This window comes from Toxoplasma gondii, chromosome III (assembly GCF_000006565.2).
Source record: "Toxoplasma gondii ME49 chromosome III, whole genome shotgun sequence".
NCBI lineage: Eukaryota > Apicomplexa > Conoidasida > Eucoccidiorida > Sarcocystidae > Toxoplasma > Toxoplasma gondii.
In genome coordinates this window covers 725,932-751,105 of record NC_031470.1, presented here as the reverse complement: position 1 = coordinate 751,105, position 25,174 = coordinate 725,932, and the positions used below count along the sequence as shown (strand labels likewise).

Sequence of the window (25,174 nt, the reverse complement as noted above, 5' to 3'; positions counted from 1 at the left end):
GTCCGACAGACACGGTGCTACAGACGCCGAACAAAGGCGTGATGACAACACTTCAGAGCGTCCACTGCTGTCAATAGTCGCACGGATTGGGAAACAACTTATCAAGGAACTATCTTAGGTCCAACCCAGAAAGCGGAGCCCTCCGAACTCGTGAACCCGAAGTGCGACCTGAGCATTTGAACGCCGAGGCCGACAACCCCCAGTGTCGGGTTTGTGGTTCTAGGGTCTTCTCCAGAAGCAAAATTTTGAGGACATTCATTTGGATGTTTGACGACAAAGTCACTTTCAGGAGGTTGGACAGGGTCGTCGCCACCTGATAAAGGCTGTTCTATGCCGTTTCTGAAATTAACGGATTCTTCGGGATTTTTTGTCCCTAGACTATCGATATCACTTTTTCTCGGCGCTACAGCGGTCAAACATTCAGACGGCGGTCCACTAGTTGGTGCCACGGCAGGAGCAGCCTGGGCTGCTGCAGAAGGGTCCGATATCGGAGAAAACTGACATAGTTGACCAGAGGAGGAGCAGAATGGAATCGAACTGGGACATGCGTCGCGCGCAGCAGGCTCACACAGCATTTCGTCAGGTACATCAGCGGTGTCGTCACCGCCTCTTGCTGCTGCAATACAAGTATCAACTGAAAAACTGGTTGCATCCGTTGAACCGACTTTTTTCTGCAAGTTGTTTGCCGCTGAGTAGGGAAGGCACGAAAAGTTGGTCGTTGTGGAGGGAATAGACCTCCAGTCTTTCCCATAAGCACTGCCGCCAGCTGGAAGTGGGTATTGAAATTGGGCCTCAGAGCATGTCGCACTTGGTAACGAGAGACGTCGAATCACAGGGGATGTTTGCGAAATTTCCCAAGCCAAGGTGCCTATGCTTTTCAGGACGTCTGTCTGAGTATCTATTGATGGACAGTGTGCAGCTCCCAGACTGTCGGCATTGTTCTCAAAGTTTGTCCATGAGAGCGAGTGTGGACAAGGAGGCGAGGGTGTCCTTGTTTCAGTGGCTTTCCCTGGAGATGCTTTCGAACCTGTCGTGGACACTGACGCAGCTGTACCTCGTGAGTGTTCTGCGTGTCGGCTGGTTCTGCCAGGTGTTATATGCTGGGATCGAGGTGTGAAAAAAAGAGCCTCAGTAGCGGGTGAAGGGGCACCTGTGCGGCTTCCACTGCACTGGGGAGAGACTGAGGCAGGCAACGGCACCTGCAGGGCAGAAGCCGGAGCTCTCCGGCGCCTATCCGTTTCCAAAGAAGTGGTAGGTGAGTGACACCTCGAGCGGACCGCTGGGTCCTCTGACGCCCCTCGACAGCAGAACTCCGTTTCTGACAAGATTTTACGTTGATTCCTAGTGTCTGGCAAATATGGCAAAAAGACTGACATATCCTCCTCTGGCGGCGAAGAGGCGCGACTCGGCGACAGCCGTCTGGTAGACTGCGTGCATCCTTGCATTCTCTCTGACCGCCTCTCCGCGCCGCTTGGGTGCGACTGCGCTGACCCATGACGCGACGAAATAACCTGCGTTTCTCCTCGATAGCGGCGTGATGGCGAGTCATAATTGTTGCGAACCGTTTTGGCCTGTCTAGGGGCGGGATGGGGACGGCCGCCCGTCCGAGCTGGGCTTCCTTTCTGACACGAAGCGACGTCTTTACTATTGACTCGACCCTCTGTTTTGCTTGTATCAGGCGCAGACGCTGGCCATGGGGAAGCCAGTTGTCTACCCGAAGAGCAAGGCGGCGGCAACCCAGCGATTTTGCCTGCAGGTTTCGTACTCGGATCAGTCGAATTTTTCCCGGCTGCCTGCTGAAGCTGAAGAATAACCTGCTGACTTCTGAGCAGCTCCTGCGACAGCTGGGCATTAACTGTCTGATGCATGCACGCAGCCAATAGAAACATGCATACAGAGGGACTTACTGGAGGAATCACATTCGGTTGGTGTGCAGATACCATGCGGCCCATAGACGAGTTGGATAGATAAGAAACTAACAAAGCCAGCGGCAGGAAGATTTAGTAAACTTCATCGCCGGTATGGCTGACTAATGTGTATTAGGCTGCAAAAATTTCCATCTTGGGACGACGCAGCACTGGACAAACCATAACCGCTTCAGTTTGCACTGGAGCAACACGATGTGTCTGAAGAGCGATGCCATATGCGGATGTCAACTGAATGAGAGTTATCCCGTGAATCGCACTGCCTTGCGAACAGGCTGCCGCAGCGTGATGACACAGCCAAGGAACGTCGCTGCTTAATATTTTGATTTGAACTCACAGCTTGGTGAGGATGCCCCACAAGTACCAATCTCAATCGCTGTTCTGGATCTCACTTGCAGATGATTATTGTTTTGAAGCAGGCTGTCCATCTGCTTTACCAGGCACACTAGAGCACGCACGTCGGCGTGTGGTTGTGCTGACACCAGAACGCTTTGCTCGAGTTTCTGGTAAGCGGTGAGATTCAAATTCAATTGACTTTGTAAAGTCGCTGCCTTCTGAAACGCAAGCAGGCTCGAATGCAAAACAAAACACTCGTGTAGCTGTCTTCTCTTTGCGTTCACACTTGAGGGCTCTCCCCTTCCTTCTCGATTTCCAGCGTGTGCTGGATCGAGGTGCCACTGACTGGGCTTGAGTGAAACGAGAAAGAATAACGGCGCGCCCTTCGTTTCTGCGTATCCTGAGCAGGCGACCTGGAAAAATGTGTCCTTTAGACTCACTTCCCTTAAAGATGCGTAGGAGAGGGTCTTGCTCGATCCCGTTTTGCCACCGTAGCCTCGTTCCTTTGTTCCTCGTTGAAGCTGCTGCTGCACCGCCACAAGCGCTCTCCGGAGACGTACCCTTTCTTGAAGGCTCTAACACAGAAATCACCCGAGGAAAAGAGATACAACCGCATAAGAGTACTGCGCAACTGCTGTAGTCTTACTCTTTAACTATGTTGTTGACTATACCACGGTTGTCTACCTCCACTGAGTTCGGTTTGTAGAACTGCTGTCTCCATATTGTTGGCTGTTGCGTTATCATGTGCAATATGCCCCAACTGACACGGGTTTGGTTTCTACCTCCGATGGTCCCAGATTGATTGTTCAGGGTGGACAGTGTCACTTACGTCCACAATGGCCGGGAAATAGTTGTCGGTCTCCATCAGTGTCAAGGCCTGAACAAGACACCACCACAGTAGCCGAAAAGTGTCTCGACAGTGTGCCTTTTCCAATACATTCTGGAACAGTATGCCGGCTTCAGATCCAGCCGTCGAAACACTGTATCTTCTTCTCCATTCACGCTACAACAAGATGGACTGGTGGAACATGTGTGGACGGAAGCCCGCCCCTAGGTAGGTCCACATGCCGTGATCTAGCACTATAACACTTTCGCAGTAATCTGGGAGTAAGAGCACTCTTGCAAGAGTCTCGTGGAACTCCTACCTGCGTTGATGGCGAAGTAGCGGCTGAAGCCAGTTTCGCCCTTAGCGTGCTGACTTCGGCTTGGAGTCCGTCAATGATGTGCGTGTACTTCTCGATGTGGTATTTGACGCTGAGAGTGTTCCTCTTGGCGGCTGTCTTGATGTTTTTGGCTCGATTTGCGTACTTAAGAGTGTTGTGCGTATCCTCGAATTGCGTATGTGCCGGGGATATGTTGGCGATCATCACCGTCCGACAGCTTCCGCCCAGAGAATCCTTCAGTAATCGGGTGAGCTTGCTATCGCGGTACGGAACGAAAGTACTTCTGTTAGTTCGCCTTTTGTCGGAGAGAGCGTTTATCACATTTCCCAGTGCGAGAAGGGAGCGGTTGATATTTGCACCTGGAGAGCCACGGAGAGCACACGGTTTTTAACCGCGTATCGAGATGCTACGCGGCCAAACTCCGTGGTGCGTTCAGGCGTTTCCGGAAATATCGTTTCCTGTACAAGTCCCCCCCCTATTCTTAAGCTGCGAGTCACCGCAGTTACAGACCACAACAGCTACAAAGCACAGATTTCTCACAAGCGTGTTGTGTAGACGTGATCCTTAAGGTAGAGCTGGCGTGGAACGCAAGTATGTCTTTACATGGGATCAGTTTCGTTTGTGATGCTTTGGAGGCAGTCTGTTTAGAGTCTGCAAGTATATTGTTACGCTATTCTGGGTCGAGTCTGAGATTTAGCGTCCCTAAGGAACCAGAAAGTGTAAATGGAATCCCTCGTACCTTCAACCATACGTATTCCGGAGTTGTTGGTCTGCGAAGCGCGTTCACTTCCAGCCAGATCCACCATAGAGAGTTTCCCAATGGTAAATTGGGCAGTTGGCCCTTGCACACGATCCGTTTCAGTCACAAGCACCTGAGGGGAAGGCCGGTCGTAAGCAAGGCGTTCAGTGTGAGCCATTTCCCAGCTACGCAAATGCCTTACAGGTGTTGCGACGTGCGACCGGCACTTGACTTGGCACATCAGCGCAGCATCTGGGAGAATCGATGCCTCTTTGCTTCGTGACAAAGCAGTATCCGGCCACCTGTAGCCCCACCATTCGCCTAACGCTTACCCATTCTGTTTTTGTTCTTACCCAGTTAAGCCCTCCAGAATTCGATGAGTGCACCGACAACCTATTTTCCGCTTATGGTCAACTCAATGCGACAGCCTTGCAGTCGGCAAAGAAAAGCCGTCCATCTGTTTTGCATTCTATTTCGACCCCCGCGGCTACGAGTATCTCAGTTCCCTTTCGAGCGCACTTCGGAGGCACTTAGGTCATATTTAGTGCCGAATATCAATGTCTCTTAACCGCACGACGCACCTGAAGGATTGCGTGGCTGCGGCTACTTGTCTGGTTGGCGTCGGTAGACTCTTGAGTTCTGTTTTTGTTGCCGGTCTGAAGAAGGATGAGAATTTCTTCTGCAGTCCGAACCTCAGTCTCGCTGATGCCGGCTATAGATATTCCTTTCCCGGGATCTTCTCGGACTTCACAAGTCTCATTGCGAATATCCAACAGATCGCGGACATTCTCGTTGTATATTTCAAGGAACGAGCACTTGACGAGGAAGTCTTTATTTTCGCCGTGTTTTTCGATACGGGTGAACAACTCCTTCAAAGTGTACACCATGACACCTGGCTGCTTGTAGGAACCTAACATTGTATACGTTTTCCCCGCCCCAGTGGCTCCGTAGGCGAATGCTGTTGCATTGTATCCTTGCAGCACCCCGTCTATAAGGAATTTGGTTGTGCTTTCATACACACACTGCTGATCAGTGTGCTCGTCAAAGGCGTAGTCGAACGCGTACCTTTTCTCTCTACTGCGTTTCAACCGGAGGACATCATCCTGATTACTGGGACCTGGATCCAGCAGGAGCACAACTTTGCTTCCCAGGACGCGGACAATTTGCCTACATCCTGCCTGGGTTTCTTTTGGCTGAAGAGGCCTCACGCGAACAGCAACAAGGACGTTAGATTGTCCTTGTCTCAAGTTCTCAACAAAATCTTCAGTGTCTCCTTCGTCATTGAGGAAGAAAGCATCGGACGTGCTCGTTGGCAGCTCAGAGCCCGCGGTTATGCTGTCCGAGAGACTACAACTGCTCGTACACGATGGAAGGCCCGCAGTCCGGGTGTCGTCCAAAGCGGCAGTGAGATAATGGTTTCCTAACGAATCCATCTTTCGGCCTGCCCGTAAGCGATGAAAGATGGACGTACAGAAAGTCGTCAGGGCAAAAAGCAACCGATTGTCGCCTCAAGGCATTACACAACGTCCGTGTTGTTGAACGCTGAAATTTCTGTCCTGGGGGAGTGTGGCTCACAGAGATGCACTAGAGTCGCGAGACGGGCATCAAACCCTGCAACGAAATCAGGAAATTTGTACGAGCTCACTCCCGTCAGGAAGACGGATCCGACGCCACCGGAATTGTCATTGTTTTGCATCTGGCTACAACCAGCGAAAGACATTCGTAGCATCGTTTCATACGCAGCCCACTTACACAAAGTAAACCGGGAGGTGCGACCAGCCGACGGTTCGTAATCCATCCGGAACTACGCTAGATTGACTCGCCGCTGTTGTTGCTGAATCCAAGACATCACCGAGGAGGAATGTATCGCCTCAGCAACTAGCATATAGAAACTGTTTTGGTGTGCTTATACCAAGTATGAATACTTTGAATATGAAAAGTACGGCCCACATTGTTGACATGTCTTATTCTGATGACGTGAAGTGGTACTGTCATCTGAGACGACAAATGCGGTCCACGCCACCAGGTAGGCAAGCGAGGCGCAGTGACATGGCTTTTACCTTCCAGTGTGTGATATGAACTGTATATCAGCGATTTCACCCGGCAGTCTATAAAATTACCAAAGCAAGCGCACATACGGGCCCAAAGCCGTCCGCTCGGCAGCCCCACTAGCTGCCCCACGCAAGAGTCTTGCACGAGCACAAGCCACAGCCGGCAAGGATATCATAGAAAAGAGAGGTAACATCAGCAAGTAGCCGCAAGCCACTAGAAGGGTTGAATTGCAGAACAGGACGACGTGTCGCCGTTACCATGATCTCCTCGGACACAGACGTTTAAACGTAAAGCGAAAGCCCAGATCTCCACTTCATGCGGCTTTGTAACATCTAGTAAATGAAATCAATATCGCCCCTAGCGTGATATTTGGGAAAGATGTTGATTCAGAGGAATTATTTCAACGTCAATGCTCTTTGGACTCATTAAACCGTAACCGGTCATTGAAGCTGTGTTTCATGTGCTCGACAGATGAGTAGAGATATGTTAGAGGCAAATTTGTACAAGAACGATTCACAGTCTGAGAAAATGTATTACGGGTTTTGAATCCAGGCAAAGTTCTGCGTTCCATTCGCCATAAGAGGGGATGGGGCTGGAAAGCTGCCGTTTCAAAGAGAACTGCATAATTAGAAGCCTTCTCCCTTGTGAGATTGTCATGAATGGTGAAGCGCTTTGCTGCATACTGTTGTACCTGCAGTACCTTAGCTTATCAGTGACCTCCGGTATCCACTGGGGAGCGTTGTTGTCGTTTGCCAGCCGGGATTTCTCTAGTATCTTGATCCCTTGGTAGATATATGGTTGGCATGATGCATTCGGTAAACTCCTTGATCTAGGTGCTGAACCCGTGGTTCCTGAACACCTTTTTCTGGTGGAGAAGTGTGTGTACCTGCATGCTTAAGTTTTGGCGTTGCATGCACTCAGACTCCACGCTAATGTATTGGAGTATTCTGTGACACTATACAGTTTTATTTCACTTCCCTCTGACAGCTAGACTCACGCCGTTGTTGCTCTGCACCGACGACAGAGTTAATAAGTAGTCTGATAATCGCTCAGCGGGTTTTCGTGCGTTGTCAGTGTTTTCTCGAACGGTCATTCTGCTGTCACTTAGGGACTATGATCATTGTTTCATCGTCATCCACGAGAAGTTATATTCGCCAGTCGATCTCGAGTGGCTGCCTTAGCTGTCGAAACAGGACACACCTCTCAGCCTACACGAGATTGCATGTTTCTTCGTTACACTAATGCAGCAAATATCTGGACGACTGAGAACGACTACATGAGGATGGTATGCGCATTATTTGCTTCCGTTTTGCCACAACATTTGTTTGGTAACGATTTAAAGTTCCAATCGAAGTGTATAGCAAAGGCAGGTGTAAGAATCTGCTGCTTTAACAGCGGAATGGAGGGGCACACACACCGACCGTACAGCGAAGTTTTGCTGCAACTCCGATATGTTCTGTATACCTCTCCAAAACAGGCAACTCACTAATTCACCGCCTAAAAAGCATCAATGCCTGCCGGCTGACTGTGTCTGCGATTTTTCGTTGGTTGCATTCTTTTCTAGTTCACCAGGCCACACGAGACACACTCGGTCCCCGCCGCGCTAACACAATATAAGATCCGGACGGGCAAGTGTCTCGTCCGCGTGGCTCTATTGAAGGCACACGGATACACTAACAATCTTGATTGTGGAGGTTGGTGCCTTCCGATTTATACTCGACGAGTTTGTGACCATCGTCGGCGTCGCCTCCTTAACCGTAGCACCGAATGCTCTGTCGCGTTTGGTTTAGTATGTTTCTTCAGTAGGGTCACGCTTGCACATCCGTGCTTCGCTAGTTAGTGAGTCAATAAAAATGCTGTTTGGTGTGGGAAGGCGTCGGCTACCCTTATTTGCTCGAATTTTTTCATAGAACCCCCATTGTGGGTACCTTGTATCCTGTGTCGGTGTAGCAGTTCGATGAAGTTTTCGGCGGCAGGGACGATAGTGTTTTCCATCGAGTGGAAGCGCATCTGTTGTCTTGCTGCATGAGTGAGCGACGCGCTGGCCAGCCAAGCCAACAAGGAGCTAGCAAACATGTCCCGATTTTCTGGTCGAGTGCAAATCTAACAGACCAGCAAGAAAGGAGAGTCCAGTGTCGAAGCGAAAACGATTTCAATGACTAGGTATCACCGTGGGCGAACGACTCTGAAAAACGCAGCTTACCGAGTTCGTCTTGCTGTAGCGTTCCTTGCCTCAACTCGCGGCTCTGCGTGTCCCACCAGAGGAATCCGTTGCAAACGAGGCTTCAGTGGAGATTGCCGTCTGTAGGTCGGGATATGTCGCGCACTTTTTCAGCAGGCAACCGTCACTGCCGTCTGCAAAGTTGCTCCCTTCAGACCCCGTGGTTTCTGTGGTGTTGAACTCTCCCTCTGGCATGGTCTTCTCATACGTCAAAGTCTGCTGCGTGTGGGCCGATCCGCCCCGGCCATTCTTGGGCGGAGCGTTTCTCGTTTTTGAGCAAATTCTGCTTTAAGGACGAATTCCTTCGAACCCATTTCTCCGCTCTCTCCCTAAATCACAGCCGGTTCGTCGACTCAGAGCCAGCGGCTCTCGATCACCGATCTGTGTCGCGGCAAAGAATGACGAAGCATGTCGAACTCCGTAACCACAACCGCGGGCCGGCAGTCGCCGCGCCTGAGCATTTCGACGTCGGTTTCTCCCGAGACTTCGTGGCGACGACGCACGTGTCAGAACTTCTGTTTGTCTCTGTGTGACTGGGTCGCCAGTGAAGTTTGCTGTCCGCCGTTCGACAAGAATTTTGAGCGGCGGCTCGTGAGGCAAGCGAACCTCGTGACAGTCTTTGGCATCGCCGCACTGCTGGTCAATTTGTACCCGGGAGTACTGATGCTTTTTGTGAGGCATCAGTCCCCCCATGTCTACCCTGCAAACACTGACTCGTTTCCCTCTGACGAAACACCCTCGGGCCGGTTCACGCACACGACAACGGACGCCTCACAAAATGACGACTTCCAGTGGTCAGGCACTTCCCTCCTCGAATTATCGTCCCCAGATCCGTTAAACGTGTCCTCCCCAGTTGGCGTCGAGCTTCGCACGTCTTCGGTGACCTCACTACGGTCAAAAGTTCCAATGAAAATACTGTCACTCCCATCACGCGGTTCCTCCAGTTCCCCGCAGCACCACACCTCGAGTTTTTTCCACGAACATCGCTGGCTCTCTTCCCCTTCGAATGAACATGTAGCATCGGATGCGTGGAACCTCCGTTCCTCAGCTCAAGCTCGACAGAACTCCCCTGGCAAGAAGAGGCTCTATTCCTCATCTGGCACCGTCGTTACACAGCAAACGTCAGGACTGCAGCCGACCGTGGAGAGTGTGATTGCAGGAAATTCAAGCTTTCGACCGGGCGTCGATTTTCTGCCCCCTACTCTCCGTTCCACCGCCTCCGTCTCTGACTCGCATTATCGCGAGGACCCCGTCCGGCACCCCACGGCCGGCGGCTCTCTGCCGGACGCGCGTGTCGGTGAATCATTACCTTCATTTCTCTCCGAGGCTTCGTCTTCGTCTCCGCACATTATTGTGCCACGTCTGACCGAAGACCTCCACTCGTTCACGAAAGGTCTTTTCTGGGTGCTCACGTTTGTCGGCGTCTCTGCGCTCATTCCCCTCCAACTGTCCCTCCTGCTCTGCACAGTTCCGTTGACGGAAATCCGGATCCCGCGGCGGCGGAACGACTGCATCTGTTCGATCATCTCCGTGAACAACCGCTTGATCGTCTACAATTGTCTCTGTGCCCCTGCCCTCGCTGTCTTCTCCGCCATCAACTTCGACTCATACTACACTGCAGACAGCCCCCATCTGCGGGTCGCCACACACCTGCTGGCCTACACAGCCGTGGCGCTCGCGGCATCGATTCACCTGCCTCTTGCACTTCACGTGTACAATTTCACGCGGTTCTTCGAGGGAGCTGCCGCGTATTACCAACTGCACGAAAGCCTCTCGTCGGCGCCACCAGGGACTTTCGGCTGCGCGATGACCCCGAGAAAGGTCGGAAGAAAAGGCGACACAGATGCAGTGCAGTCTCGAGAGCGAATCATAGAACGACTCGTGAGTAAAAGCGAGGGTCACAGTTCCCTAGCGGAAGAAGCTGAAAGACCGGATACAGACGAAGAAACCTCCCCGCTATTGGCGTGAGGATGCGTCGCCCACGAAGGTACCTGTCGGAAGGACGGGCGCCTCACGCCGTTCAAATGCCCACAGAAGCAACGAGATCGAAATCCGTAAAGAAAGTGTGTGAACGATGCGCGTTACTAAAAAATCATGGATCGTGTAAGAGGAAGCGGAAGTGAAGCACCACGTATGGCCGTGGATGAGGCTCCAGGCGCATGCTTTCGGGAAGCGAGGCAATTCAGGCGGATTGCAGAGGAATGTGAAATGCAGCAAAATATATTTTTTGAGGGACACGAGGTCCCCTGGTACGCAAAAACGTAAACGATAGAGAGATCGGGCGTTCTACGGAGAGCTGCGGAGAAGAATGGAAACGAAGTGACCGAAGGAAGAGCGATAATCAATGACGGACAACCTACGGGGTCTACCTCTTTCGCAATTCCTTTTGAACGTCATTGAGGAAATCGTCTCCTGGCCTTCTTTCTGGACTCTTTACCTGTATAAGAGTCAAGTGTGAAACGCTCAAGCGTAAACCCTTTCTCGCCTTTGCGAACTACAGGGAAAGCACGCAGTGCTTGATATGTGTATGTTGGACTTTCGGGGAGAATGCTTGATTTATTTATGTTGACGTTCTCTGTAGAATGTTTCTACATTTTAGTTGAATTTCTTTGTGGAGCAGTCTGACGTCTGTTCTCGAAAGATATCGCTGTCTGCCTGCCAGGGATGCGAAGTGTTCACATCGGGGAGTTTCTCGTACTCAGGCGAATTTTGGTGAAGTGTGGCTTTTCATGGCTTCTTGGACATCTTGGTCCCCGAATGGTTTGTCCGTGGCTGCGGATTTCACTTCGCTCTTTATTGTGCATGCACTAGACGCAAAACGTATAAACATGTCACATTTCGAGATTGGCGGCTGCACTCTGTGACAGAGCGACCCCACAGCTCGCTCCCATTTCTCGTTCAGCAGCACAAGGCCTTGGAGAGGGGGTTCTCGATTCGATCGATAGGTTTTCATATTCTGTGCCACTCGGCCTAAAATCGTTATTTGCATTTCGATCCAGAATCTTGAAGAAGCTTGCTTCTCTTTCACTATGGTTCGTGCTTGCAACCCATATCCCCGCGTTCCTCCAGGAAACCCCCACTGTGACTGCACGCATGCTTACCTCCATACCAAGGAATCCGTTCTGATAGACATTTGCCACTCGATCTCTATCTCCAACTTGTAGCGTTCACTTAATCTCGCTAGTTCTGTCTCCATATCGCTTCGCATATCCATCTATACGCATGTCCCTGACTGTGTCTCTTTGTCTCTCCGGCGATATATTTTTCTACCGTTACTTCTGGCTGCTTGTATCCCTTCCTCTGCCCACTTCTGTCACGCCATATCTCTCGCTCCATCTCCCCGCATCTCTAGAACATAGTGGATGCACCCATTTTTCTGCACTTCTCGCGTCCTGAAAAGCGTTAGCGTCATTTACGAGGTCTCTTCGTACCACCATTGACTGCGCACTTTGACGTCACGTTCCGCTTCCTGCCGTTCATCGACTGCGGCCAGAATCGTCGGATTTCCGATCTTCACAAAATTCCTGCGAAATCAGTTGCGGCCCTCCTAGTGTTCTTCCGGCAAACGCGAAACGTCAAACATGCACGCAGAGACAGCACAGGCTTCCGAAAAAGGAAAATGGACGAGAAATATGAGAAAAGTTCCGGAGGAAAAACGGAGTCGCGTGCCATCACTTCGCAGCCGCCTCCGCTGCTTCACGTCTTCGCTTTTTTTCTTTGCTCGTCGCGATTGCCTGCTGACGCCGCTTCTCCTTCCGCACATCAATGCTGTGGAGGAAACGCATGCAGCCAAAGAAAAATCATTCCAGATGCACGCAGTCAAAGCACGCCCGGACTGCCCAATCTCCTTTCACAGGCAAGAACCTGTGAGAGCAACCTGCACCGGAAGCGGTACAGTGGGGTTAGAGAGAAGTCCTTTTATGACTTGGAGAGAGGTTGAAAAAGACCATTCAGTTCCGATTTACACGCACGCAAAAGTCGATGCATGCACGGGGTTGAAGATGCTCATGCAAAGCACTTTCCTACAAAACGAGATGTACATATACGTATATAAATATATATATGTACAGGCCGTTACCAATGCATGCATTTACTGACTTACATCAGTGTGTATTTCGGACGTGCATGTGTGCAATAAGAGACACTAGAGAGTAGAAGGAAATAAAGGATCGACGGCACAAGAACAGAACGTTTGGTGCCTGGTTGACTGTATCTGTTAATTTTCTGTGTCTTACTCGTTCGGAGTCTCGTGGACAACTGGAGACCTCAGGGGCAGCGCCTTTTCACCTTTTTTCCTTTTCGGCGTGGACAGCTGACTTACGCGGGGGTGGTGAGAATCGGCTTTCGCTCTGGCGCGCGTCTCTGCAGATCGCGTTTCTGCTTCGCTGTCATCTTTGTCACCTTTTGCAGCCACTCCGGGACCTCGCAAGTCGACGTCTGTTGCATCACGCCCACCACACTCCGCAAATTCGGAATATCGGCCGTCGTGTAAAAGGTGATTGCCTGGAAACACACAGAACCAAATGGTTTCATGGGCGTGGAGGTCGGTTCACGCCTGCGAGAAGACACACGCGTCGCGCTCTTCTGTGAAGGAAGAAGAATCAATCCTGCGCCTCGAGAAAACGGAGCGATAAGCGAAGCTGATGGGCGCAGACCTACTCCTGCAAGAAATGGACATGTACCCCTCGACTACTGAGCGTTTAGAGTCACGGAGGCAGAGACGATTGAAGGCACTCGATGAGTGCACGCAACGAAGACGCGAAGAGACACTTGAATTCCTGGAGCGGTGAAAGGTTCTCTGGAGATGGGTCTTCCAAAGAAAAGACTTTCACACGAGGAGCGAAACGCGGAAAACAGACACGAGAATGCTCACCCGGCCTTGTCTGCCTGCTCGGCCTGTGCGTCCGATGCGGTGTATGTACACCGCGGCAGACTGAGGAAAGTCATAGTTGATCACGAGCTCCACGTTCTTGAAATCCACACCTCTGGCCATGACGTCTGTACAAATCAGCACCCAGATCTGCAGACAGACAAGGGGACAGAAAACCGACACTGATCCTGACTTTCCGAAATACGAAGCTCCGCTTTGGTGTGCGTTTTCTGCTTCCACTCCCGGCACCGAAGGCCGTCACCCGACGGCTGCGTTCCTTACAATTGCTTCCTTTTGCTTCAAGAGGAACAGCACGAACAGGACATTCACGCATAGAAACGAAGCGATACGGTCCCCTGTCTCCTTGGCTGCAACTTGACCAGGTACAGGAAACTCAATCCCAAACAGTCTCTGTACACTCTGTGCTGTGACTAACTGCAGGCAGCGACACACGCACTGTTTTCCTTTCTAGACGACACTCACCTGCCCGCGGCGAAACGCCTCGACCGTGTCATCTCGCTGCTTTTTCGTTTTGTCGGCGTGAATGCACTCGACAAAGATGCCGTCGTACACCAACTCGCAGTACAGTTGCTTCGCGCGCTCCTTGCTCTGCACAACCACCCACAAAAGAGCAGGCAGGAGGCGAGCATCCTAACCGCAACTTCGGCGACCTCCGCAGCTCTTGTAGTCTCGTTTGCCACAGCCAGTCCGCCCACAGGAATGCATCGATCGCCGCACTGGTGTACTATCTCGTTCCACTTGCTACAGCCGACCTCGTGTGCTTCGACTGCCTTTGATCATGGCTTTCCTAGGCTGTCTTGCGAAACGCGTTCACCGTACCGCGCTTGCAGGACCCCTGCCACCCCCAGCGAAAGGCTTCTCGCTCCCAGCAGGTGAAGAGACAAGATTTGGAAAAACTCTGTTGTTTTGAGTGAACGCGCGACGGAAGCACAGGTGGGAATCTACTACGTCGACGAGAAGAGTCTACGCTCTCGCGAGACGACAGAGACTTCCGCGTCAGCCACCACAACACGCCTGGTAAAAATGCGAGAATTGAACGTGTAGTGGTAAACAAACAAAAGCGCGGATGAAGTGCTCTTTCAGAATTTTCCTTGAGATTTACCTGCACAAAAATCAGGACGGGAGGCACGAACTTGCCCGTCAGGTGGAGAGTTCGGAGCGCGAGAAGTTTGCCCTCCTCGTTGGTACAAAAGAGCAACTCTTGTTCAATCGAAGTCGCCGCCGCATTTGGGGAACCTGCAGAAAAACAGAAATGTACTCGAATGAATGACTCACAAGGGAAAGAAAGAAAAAACACAGATGATATCGAGATCTCGAAATGTCTTCAGACAAATGTCTACGAGGAGAAGAAAGAGGCGCAAACACTGCCGCCTAGCCACGTACACGGATGATCACCTAGTGGTAGAAAACCTCGTGACGACATCTGTGCTAGACGATACCGCACGGCCGCGGTATCTCTCGCGAGCTGAGGTCCGCGTCACCTGTCATCCCGAATGGCAAAGACGCTCTACTATTTCGAGTTCAATCACGACTCCGCCGGCCACCACAAAATGAAAGAACACCTCCATCCGTCTCTCGGTTACCAGAAAAAATACAAGCATGGAAACAAACGCATGCAGTGAAAAACAATTACCAATTGAAATGTGAACGGGGTTGTGAAGAAGAGAGTCCGCGAGGCGAAGGACGTCCGGCGGGAGAGTAGCGGAGAAAAGAGACACCTGCAGGCTCGGAAAGGTGCATCCTGCGAGGATCTCATCCAGCTGAGGCGCGAAGCTGAAGACAGACAGAATTGAGAGAGTGGAAATCGATTCATCAGGAGGCACAATCAACGCCAGCATACAGAAATGCACGGTGCAAACGGACACACATATCTGTGTTTGTGTTTTTATACATTTAGTTTGTTAGGCAGGGAAGATCGGGATATGGAAAGCTTCCAGTTCTACTATAAACACCAACTGATGTGTAATCCTTCTTTGGCATGTGTGGCAACATTCAGTAACACCACCTGCAGCGCCATCGCTCTCTCTATCCAATCAACTATTCCGATCTATATCTATCCATATCGATCTATCTGTATCTCTCCTTCTCTACGTATACCTCTCAATCAACGCTTATATATGTATATTTATATCTTTATATCTATCTCTATATCTATCCATAGAACTATCTATCTATATATGTACATCTATCTATCTATCTATCTATATATATATATATATATATGCATACCCGTACAGAGGGTCAGAGAGAGTGCATTGGGAAGAGTGGGGAAGTGAGCATCACAGAACCGATCTTATTTCCAGAATACAGTTGACGAAGCGTTTCTCCTTCCTCGAAAGGGAAACGAGGTGAACACTCCGTAGAGGAGCGTCCAATGCATTGAGATAGAAGCGTCTGCTTAATTCACAGGAATCGCTGACTGGAGAACTTTTTGAGCCTCGCCTTCACCAAGAAACGCAGCGCTTCCTTCTGGAAACGAGACACGATTCCGTGAGGCTGTGCATTTTCGTGAAGCCTGTCTAGCAGATCTCTCAGACAATCCACAGGCACGGAGATGCAGTCCTCTGACGCCAGGGGGAGTGTTTTGAATGGAAGTCGAAAAAACAGACTTGCCCGAGGTCGAGCAACTTGTCGGCTTCATCGAGAACTATGTGGCGACACTGAGCGAGGGAAACCTGCGAAAACGCGCAAAGAAATACGCAGAACAAAATGCAGCAGAAACGCAGTCTACTCCAAACAGGCCCTCCTGGCGACACCACCTTTCGGCATCGCCTCCATCTCTACCGACCTATCTACATGCATACAGGCAGTATATCTATAATGAGCTAGGCGTTCTTTGAGGAAGAGAAAAAGACACGGAGAAAGTGGTGACGCAAGAACTCAGAAGGCAGAAGAGCTTTAGGAAGCCAAGAGGAGAAAGCCGACGATTCTTGTAGATGTGGCGAAAGAGGAGGAAAACATGGCGAACGAAGGGTACGAGGAACACAAAAATCGAGGGAAGGAAGCTGGGATGAGAGAGACTGTTCCGTTATTCTCGAGGGGGGTTTAAGCCGGCCTCTGCGCCAGCGATAGGACAAGAAACCGCCTGAAAAGTCGAAAATGTTTTTCATGCCTTTGCAAAGACTCACTCGGCCGTCTCGGAGGAATTGCACAAGACGAAGAGGAGTCGTGACAACGGCGTCCACGCGTTTCGCTTGAGAAGCTGCCTGGTCGACGCTCTGCTTTTGCTCGTCTAAAAGCCGACAGCGGAACCCTCGAGCCCCTGCACGGGAGGAAAAAGAAGGACATTTCTGAGCATGTTCCGCGCTTGCATTCAGCTTCACAAGAGGTGCATGAAGCAGAGCGTCGAGGCGTACTTACACCTCGAGAAAGCGGAGATGAACAGACGACGCAGACGATCGAGAACGCGATCCGGGGGCGTCAGGGAGTTGATAAAAGGGATACGAGGGACAGGAGAAGACTTTGTCACCCACCTTGCTTCTCGCCAGGTATGCAGGCACATCCCTCGTTCACTGCCTCTCGGTCGTCCAAGCTACCTTCTACACACTGTCGCCGGTCTTTCTGAAGGACCAGAGCCAGCGGGCAAAGTCAGACAGCGAGGTCGAAACGCAACATGCGTGTCTAGGCACAGCTCGATATAGCCGTTGAAGAGGCCGTTGGCGCGCCCCAGGAAATGGCGAGGCTCCGCAGCGAAAACGACTGCGGAGATCCACATCGAGGTCGACGCGAGGTGCATCCCCTGGCTGCAGGCGACTCCGCAGTCAGTGCTGGGGAGAGGTGAATATGAGCAACAGTAGATCGACGGCCGGAGAGAACAGGGAGTGAAAGGAATCGAGGAAAGACCAGCGGAGAGTCTGAAAAATCACTGATGTCTGCAGTCCACCAAGAGGTTTGCCTCACCTGCGAGACTGTCGAATTCGCGCTGAGTCTGCTTGGCTAATTCTCGCGACGGGCAGACGACCAACAGGCGGGCAAATTCTTTTCCTGGTTTCTGAAAAAGTAAAAGCAACTCGCCCACAACTTCCAACTCCCCGTTTTCGACGACACTCGAAGCTGCGAGGAGTCTCGGCTGCGCAAGGGGGGCTGGCCCAGAAACATCTCACCCGAAAGCTAACAATGCAAATACCCGCAAAGACCAAACACTACGGGGAAGGAAACACCGCAAACTCACGCTCGACTCGACAGCGATCCATTCGTATTGAGAAATTCAGTTCTGTCCAGGAAACCGAAGAAAAGCCGACACACATCCAGTGCAAAAGAACGAAGAGAACGCTTCACGCAGTCTCACTCTGACTCGTGCTTCACACGAAAATACATTATATATATATATATATATACATATATATATATACATATATATATATATACATATATATATATATACATATATATATACATATATATATATATATATATATATATATATATGCAAACACATCTACACATATAGAAGCATACGCAAACACATACATAGACACCGAGCCATGCATGCACCTGAAAATAAATAAATAAATAAATATATATATATATATATAGGTGTAGATACAGAGCATGAAGTGGTTCTTGTGTGCCAGGCTGTTTCGTGTTGGAGAGATTGAGTTTCCATGTTTGTTTCACAGCGGCGTTCTTCTCGTTTTCTCTCGATCTCGCCGCAGCAGCCCCGGTGGCCCGAAGGCGACGCATTTTTCTATGAAAGCGGAAGGAGGAAGTCCACAGCTCTTTCGACTGCAACCACCCGCGAGCAAAGGTCAACCTACTTTCAGCAGAGCGAGGAGAGGAAGGAGAAACGCGAAGGTTTTCCCCGAACCGGTCGGAGCCGTGGCGAGGAGGTGCTGGCCTCCGAGCAGCAGCGGAATGGCCTGAGAAAAGAGGAAAAAAGAGGAAAAAAAAGAGGAAAAAGCAGATTTATCCCGCGAGGCGGAGGAGGCGACCTGCGCGGACAGAGAAGCGCGCGTTGAAAGAGGCACCACAGAGAAAGAGAAGAAGAAGACAATCAAGTCTTTTTTTTTCTCGTGCGTCTGATGTCACGAACACCAGTACCCAGCAAGATCCTCCCTCCACGTGAACTGTGGCAGACTTGGAAAGCCTTCCGTTCTCTCTCTTTTTTCCGAGGCTCGAAGCCGCGTTCTCAGCCTCCATTGCTTCATTCATGTTCAGACCTTTCCCCGCCTCCACATTTCTCTTGTGAGAAGGAACTCGTCGTCCTCTCCACTTCACAGTCTGATGCCTTCTTCCCCTTTCTCGAGCAAAAGGAGAGACGGAGAAGAAGAAGAAGAACGACCTCCACCGTTCTGAGGTGTCTCCTTGCATGCACGCATTCTCTCTCTGCCTCTTCAACTCGTCTTCCGCCACCGTTCAAACGTTCTGTTTCGCATGCGGGTCTCTTCTTTTCCTTCCTCTTCTTTTTCTCTCCGTTCTCGCACTATTTCTCCTCTCTCCTTCCTCTCTCTGTTCATCGCTTCCTTCTCCCGCCGTTTCCTCATCCGCCTCTCCCCCCTCGGCTGCTCTTTCGCGCGCCCTTCCTCCGATTCTTCTCCTCTTCTTCTTTTTCCCCTTCTTCTTTTTCCTTTCTTTGTCCTCCTCTTTCAGCCGTCTCGCTCCTTCGCACTCCCTCCCTCTTGCTTCTCGCTTTTCCTCCTCTCTCGCCTCCGCGCCTGCCTCCGCGTTCCGCGCTTCTTCTTCTGCGAGCTCCACACCTGCATCTGAATCGGCGTTGGCTGCTCAATGCCTCGCGTCTTCAGTCGCTGCAGTAGCCAGGTAGGCAGTCCACGTCGGACGCCCTTGCCTCCGACAGGCTCGTCTCTCTCCTCCTCTTCCTCGGCACCTCGCTCCGTCGCCGCGTCTCTCCCGTCGTTCTCCGCTTTGTCTCCTCGTCTCCCTCTTCGCACTCTCTCGCGCGCGCTCTGCTTCTTCTCCTCAGCGGGGAAAGACGAGAGCGAATCCGAGAAGGACGAGAACGGGGGAGGAACGAGGACGTCCGCGCCGGCCTTCACGTAGATGCGGTTCCTCCGCCGCAGGGAAGCGGCTGCTGTCGTCTGCGAACGGTCGCATGCGCCGCGTCTCTTCGCGGAAGAAGCCGAGTCCACGTCGCTCGCCGCGCCATCGAGCGCGCCGCCGGCCTGCGCTCGCAAGCCAGGCGCCTCGTCCGACCTGCGGCGCTCGCCGGTCTCGCGAGAGGACGCTCGAGACGGCGAGTCGTCGTACGCCGCGAAGAAGTCCACAGGCTCCACAGAGGACTCCGAAGCAGCCTTCTCCGAAGTCGCTCTTCGCCGAGAAGGCAAGTGAAACACCGGTGTAGAGACACGGAAGCGAGAAACAGCCGGGGAAGAAGAAGAGGAAGAAGCGGAGGAAGAAGAGGAGGAAGAAGAGGAGGAAGAAGAGGGATTGTGTCTCCTGTTGAGGCGGGTGCCTCGCAGGAGAACAGAGAGGACGTCTGCAGACGGCGGCATCTGGACAGTCGCCTGCGCGAGAAAGTGAGGGGAAAGGGAGCGGGGGAGAGGGACCGACACCGGAAGAGCGGAAGAAGGACAACTTTTGGAGACACTTGGAAAAGAGAAAGGTGGACAAGCCGGAGAGGACAGAGGCCTAAAAAAAACGAAGGCCTTCCGATGACTCGTTGAACGGGGGTTCCGTCGCCGTTCGGGTGTCGAGACGGTTGCGGAACTTTGGTGGTGAACCGAAAAGGCTACAGGCCGAGAAAAGAGGAAAAAACTTTCGCTGTTTCCATCGACTTGTGTGGGGTCCTGGGAGTCCGGCGACGCGGGGGCGGGGACGTTGGCGCCTGGCTCGGTTCGGACTGCCCTGGAGGCTTGTGGAAAGCGAGCCGAGGCTAAAAGAGAAACAGACTCTTCTCGCGCTCGATTGCTCAGTGGGTCTGCGCAGCTTCGCGCCAGAGATCCACGACCGTTGGAGAAAGGAGTCGAGGCTGGGAGGAACAATACGAAAAGAAGAGGAGCGAAGAAGTGAGTCCACTGAAGAACGCAAGTACGAAGCGACAGAAAACCTCTTTCGCAGTCTAAAGCAAAGCCGAAAAAGGGGATGGAGAATCGATTTTGAGGCGAGACGGTGAAGCGACAGCGAAGCTGCTCCGCGGCGCTATCTTCGCGTTGAGTGAATAAAAATGCATGCAGAGAGGGAGAAAGGCTGCACGCAAGACCGTAACCAGGTTGTCTGGCGAAGGAGTGCGAAAAAACAAGACACTTTCGCGCCTGGACGTTCGCCATTTCCGCGCGAGTTTCAGGTGGACATCGTTTCAGGGAACTCTGACATTTCGCGCGAATTCGGTCCCTTCGTGTTTCTTTGCCGCTCTTTTCTCTGCCGAGTTTCCAGCGCACACTGTCTCCCAGACTTTTGGCAGGTGGCTGCTTCCCCAGGTTTTTCACATTGAGGACTCTCGAGATTCCGCAGATTTCTTTTTCCTTTTCGTCTTGTCTCCGCTTCCACCTCCATTTCTCCTCGCTCCCTTCCGCGGCAGCCGCTGCGTTTCCGCCCTCCTCGCGACTCCACACCGGTCTGCCTCGCGAGTGTCTTGCAGCAGACGGAAAACAGAAGCTTTTTTTTCGGCTGTCACGGAGTCTTCTTCGTCCCGGCGCCGCCGATCTTGAAGTTGCCGCGGTGCCGCAAACCCCGGAACGGAACTCTTCCTTGCCCAGTCGCGCAGGAACCTTTCCTCGCGGGTCTCTCGTAGCCGGCGCCGAGCGACCGATCCGCGGCCTCCGCGGGTGTGGGTGTCGACACCCCAGTGACGCCGTTTGACTTCTTTCCCCGGCATTCCTCAGCGTTTCCACCCGGTCCCGATGGATTTCGGCCATGATCCCGGTCCGGAGGGCGCGCGCCAGTTCGGCGGAGGCCTGGGAGGAGATTTTGCCGACCAGGCGCCGTTTGGAGGAGCACCTGGCTTGGATGCGTTCGGGGGAGGATTTCCACAAGGCGATGGCGGCTTCCTCGCCAGTGCAGATCCGACCGGAGCGATGTTTGGAGCAGGTAAATGGGGGAGCGTCTTTCGACGGACTTCCTGAGCGACTTGCTCTCGAGAAGGCCTTGACGCATGCACATTTATTTGCCGCATGGACACTCCACAGGCATCGTCATCGACGCTTCTCTCCATGCGCTCCATTCGCATGCGAGTTTTCTCTTGTCGTCCGAGCTGTTTGTTATCCTCTGTGCATTCGACGATGTTGGGGAACCTTCGTTCGGGGGCACACATCCTGCCGGCAACACAAACGCATCTGCAGTCTGTGCAATGGATATGCTACGCATGCAACGGAGCTTCCTCGAATCCAGTCCACTTCCGCGTGGAACTGCAGACGAGGCAGACGGACGGGGAATCAAGTCCTTTCACGCTTCGTCTTCCCTCACCCTAAAAACATGAAACCCACGACTCTGTGTGCTCATATATATATATATATATATATATATATATATGTACCAGTATACGCATATATATATATATTTAAGTATATATATATATATTTAAGTATATATATATATATATATATGCGTGTGTATACGTGTATGTAGACATGCATGTTGGCGTGCGTGTATATTTGAGAATAAAGATGGAGTGTTTACCTTGGCAGGATGGGCAAAGGACGTTCAGTGGAGGAGGAATGGAGGGAAGGAGAGAAACGACGTTATCGCTCGGCTTCCGGTGTCGCCTCTCGTCTCTTGCCACACAGATCCTCATCCCTTTGAGAGAGAGCTTGTTGTTTCTTGTGAAGAAACCGTTTTTCTGTCTCCCTGCGTTTTTTTCAGGTGACTTCGATGGCGGCGGATTCTTGATGCATGCAGGGGCGGGAGCTACGCAGGTTGGTGCGATGTCCGGCCACCAACAGAATACATTCATGCCCGTCAAAATCGGTGAGTTTCCTTTCAGTTGGAACCGCCTTTTTTCTTTTTCCTTTCTACACTGATCGTGTGTTTTCTTTGTTTCGCTCTGCGCCGTCGCTTCCAAGCTCGTTCCCTCCCTGCCGCATTCCTCCGGCCGCCTCTCTTCGCGTCGTCCTCTGTGTGTCTGTCCTCTGTATGTCTGTCCTCTGTATGTCTCTCCTCTGTATGTCTCTCCTCTGTATGTCTCTCCTCGCCGTCCCCTCGTTCTTCTCTTTCATCTTCCTCTCCCTCGTTGCCTCTTTCTCCTCTCTTCTCTGTTTCCCTCCTCTCCTCGCCTCTCGTGGCGCTGCTTCCCCTCACCGTCCTTCTTCTTTCGTCGCGCTCCTCTCCGACCTCGCGTTCGTGCTGCGTTTCTTCTTGTTTTGTCGCAGGCGCGGTGATGAATGCGTTCGCAGAGAAGCCAGACGACTCGGCGATTTCCCTCGCGCCGCCGCCTGCGCCGCCGCTGCACCTGCTGCGGATCATCGGCCGAGTCTCGCGGGTGTCTGGACACCTCGCCGACGGTTCCGTCGACTACGCTGCAGGTCGCGCCTGCTTCGAGCTCGAGGACGGCACCGGCGTCGTTGACTGCGAGTGGCTGCTCGGCGACGATATTACGCCCTACAAGCAAAAGCGCGTGGAGGTAAACGGTTCTTCCTCGTTCGCGCTTCGAAGAAAGAACGCGCCGGTGTCCGAGACGCGCAGGCGCTGGCGCTGGCGCAGGCGTTCCTGTCAACGTCGAGCTCGTTAGCTGGGAGCTGAAAAACCAAGTCGTCGCCCAGCGCCAGGGTGTGTTGGACGCGAAATCAGTCGTGGGCGCAGAAACTCTTTTTTTCTCTCATATATATTTACGCCGTTTGAAGGAGGAGATATGAAGCACATGCGGAAGCGGGAGACCTGACAAAGCAAGAAGCGAAGGAGCCTGCGAAAGTAGAAAGCGCCGAGGGAAACTGGCGAAAGGGCAGCGACGCCCCCGGCCGGTGTTCCGAGAAAAAAACACAAGGAAGAGGAAGAACGAAACAAGTCGAGAGCGTCTGGCGATGCAAGTGTGCCTATGGCTTCGGTGTTCATTCTGTTGCTTTGTCCTCTTTCCTTTCTTTTGCGTACACTCCGCAGTCGACCATCCGCGTGAACAACTACGTTCGGGTGTATGGACAGATGTCGACCTTGGGTCAAGCCGTACCGATGCTGCGAGTGCATGCAGTGAGGCCAGTCACGTCCGCAGGTGAGTTTTCCGAGAGGAAGAAGCAGGTGCAAATGATGATAAAAACCAAGGAGGCTTCTCTTGTCTCTGTCCCTCCACGGTTGGCCGTTGACAGCAGCGAAAGATTTCCGTTTTTCGGGAGATCTTTGTTCGACAGACTTGTGGGCATGAAGGCGGGTCTACGCACGCGCGTCTGCTCGCCTGCTTTCGCTTCACGTCTCCTCCAACTGAAGATGATAGGCATTTTGCGTCTGTCATTAACATATGCGGATAAAAAACGCAACCTTCAGCGCGGTGTCAATACCTGCAGGGTTGCTAGAACCATTTATAAATGCAGGCAGAAGACCTCTTTTGTATAACATATGCATATATGCACATATACGTATATATGCATGTATATACATGCACGCATATATATATATATATATATATGGTCTAAGCTGGCTCTCTGTTTGATCATGCATACATGTCCGCCCAAACAGATGTACAAATGCATATGTTTACAGATGTTTTATCTGCGTGCATTGGCATAGGCCTGTGTGGGGGTCTACCTGAGGAATGGGAGGGCGCGAATTGTCTGCGACGTTTGGTTTCGGAGGTCGTGTCTTTGTTTGTCGGTTCAGTTGTGGTCTCCAGCCGATGCTCGGATTCTCTGCGCATGCGTTGCCTAAGCTGCTGTCGTGACACAGGCAGCATCCGATTGGTTGCTCCAGAGATTTGACTTTGTGTAACCGGCCCTATCCCTTCTGACTCACGTTGCGGAAGCCGACCGCTTTGAGGCAAAAAACCGCTCATTTTCTGCTTGGTTCCGGCGTTTATCAGGCGAGCTTCTGTTCCACGAGGCAGACTGTTGCAGCTCCTTCGTCAAAATCAAATTTTTCGGTCAGCAACTCCCCGACCCTCTCGAGGCTCCTCCGCCAGGCCTTCGGGGCCCTGCAGCCTCCCACGGCCCTGCGCAAAAACCGTCATCTTCGCTTTCTCCTTCCCATGGATACGGACGAAGATAGTACATGTGTCTCTCCCTTCAAAAGTCAAGTGCATACATATATACATGCATTTACATTTGTTTATATACACATGCGTGTACACGCTTTTAGGTGTGCATATCTGTTCATATATATATATATATATATGGGTGTAGATGTATCATAAGTGGAATAGGCGCGTGTATGTAGGCATCGTTTTGAAGGGCGACTGTGGGAGTTTCGCTAGCGAAAGGCGAAGCTTGATTTCTTCGAAAATAATTCGGTGGAGAGGCGGCAAGAGATGAGGGAGGGCTAGCCAACGGCATACCGAACCAGTACAGTACAGCAATGTGAAAAAGGTGTAAAACGGGAACCTTTCCAGGTGCTTTTTCTGTTGATTCCGAATGGAGTGACGCTGTTGCAGATGAGACGGTGTCGAGCTTTGCCTTTTGAAAGAACCGCGGATTTTTGATACCGCTGGGTAACTGCGAATTTTCGTTTTTTCACTCTTGGTTTGAATTGTCTCTCCTTTTCCCGCTCTTTCTTTCGCCTTCATATACTATGCGTTTTCCGCTGTCGCGATCGCTTTCGTCGGAAGCCAACCGACGCCCCAGATTTGTGAGGCTGTTACACCTTCCCCAGGGGAAGTGACTGCAACAGCTCTTTCGTGTTTCTGCCGTGCTCCAGGAAACGCGATTGAGACATTAAAAGAAACATGTTTTTCAGGACGGAGAAAAGCCTCACACGGTTGCGGAGAACCTGACCGCGTTCAGTGAACTGAGTTCTCTAGGACGTTCTCTCTTTCGCTTC

General features: G+C 51.8%; 4 protein-coding genes across 4 annotated transcripts; 2 read left to right on the top strand and 2 right to left on the bottom strand.

Moving 5' to 3' along the window:
- Positions 1 to 3,039: 3,039 nt before the first annotated feature.
- TGME49_253110 (kinesin motor domain-containing protein) lies at positions 3,040 to 5,990 on the bottom strand (the record flags this gene model as incomplete). Its single annotated transcript, XM_002369337.2, has 4 exons — positions 4,745 to 5,990; positions 4,164 to 4,296; positions 3,407 to 3,783; positions 3,040 to 3,138 (listed from the first exon to the last, which is right to left on the bottom strand). Exons 1-4 carry the CDS (start codon positions 5,594 to 5,596, stop codon positions 3,040 to 3,042), a joined length of 1,461 nt encoding a protein of 486 aa, XP_002369378.2. The 5' UTR covers positions 5,597 to 5,990.
- A 1,907-nt stretch (positions 5,991 to 7,897) lies between these two features.
- Positions 7,898 to 11,439, top strand: TGME49_253100 (hypothetical protein). Its single transcript, XM_002369336.2, has one exon. The coding sequence runs from the start codon at positions 8,845 to 8,847 to the stop codon at positions 10,402 to 10,404; it is 1,560 nt and encodes a 519-aa protein (XP_002369377.1). The 5' UTR covers positions 7,898 to 8,844; the 3' UTR covers positions 10,405 to 11,439.
- A 167-nt stretch (positions 11,440 to 11,606) lies between these two features.
- Positions 11,607 to 24,902, bottom strand: TGME49_253090 (DEAD/DEAH box helicase domain-containing protein). The gene is made up of 11 exons (XM_018780996.1): positions 19,024 to 24,902; positions 18,085 to 18,186; positions 17,228 to 17,318; positions 16,456 to 16,589; positions 15,941 to 16,002; positions 14,961 to 15,100; positions 14,430 to 14,563; positions 13,790 to 13,915; positions 13,310 to 13,456; positions 12,758 to 12,939; positions 11,607 to 12,204 (listed from the first exon to the last, which is right to left on the bottom strand). The coding sequence occupies exons 1-11, from the start codon at positions 21,136 to 21,138 to the stop codon at positions 12,108 to 12,110; spliced, it is 3,330 nt and encodes a 1,109-aa protein (XP_018638194.1). The 5' UTR covers positions 21,139 to 24,902; the 3' UTR covers positions 11,607 to 12,107.
- Positions 20,532 to 25,046, top strand: TGME49_253080 (hypothetical protein). Its single transcript, XM_002369334.2, has 5 exons — positions 20,532 to 21,310; positions 22,082 to 22,186; positions 22,588 to 22,838; positions 23,312 to 23,420; positions 24,222 to 25,046. The coding sequence occupies exons 1-5, from the start codon at positions 21,124 to 21,126 to the stop codon at positions 24,404 to 24,406; spliced, it is 837 nt and encodes a 278-aa protein (XP_002369375.1). The 5' UTR covers positions 20,532 to 21,123; the 3' UTR covers positions 24,407 to 25,046.
- Positions 25,047 to 25,174: the final 128 nt, after the last annotated feature.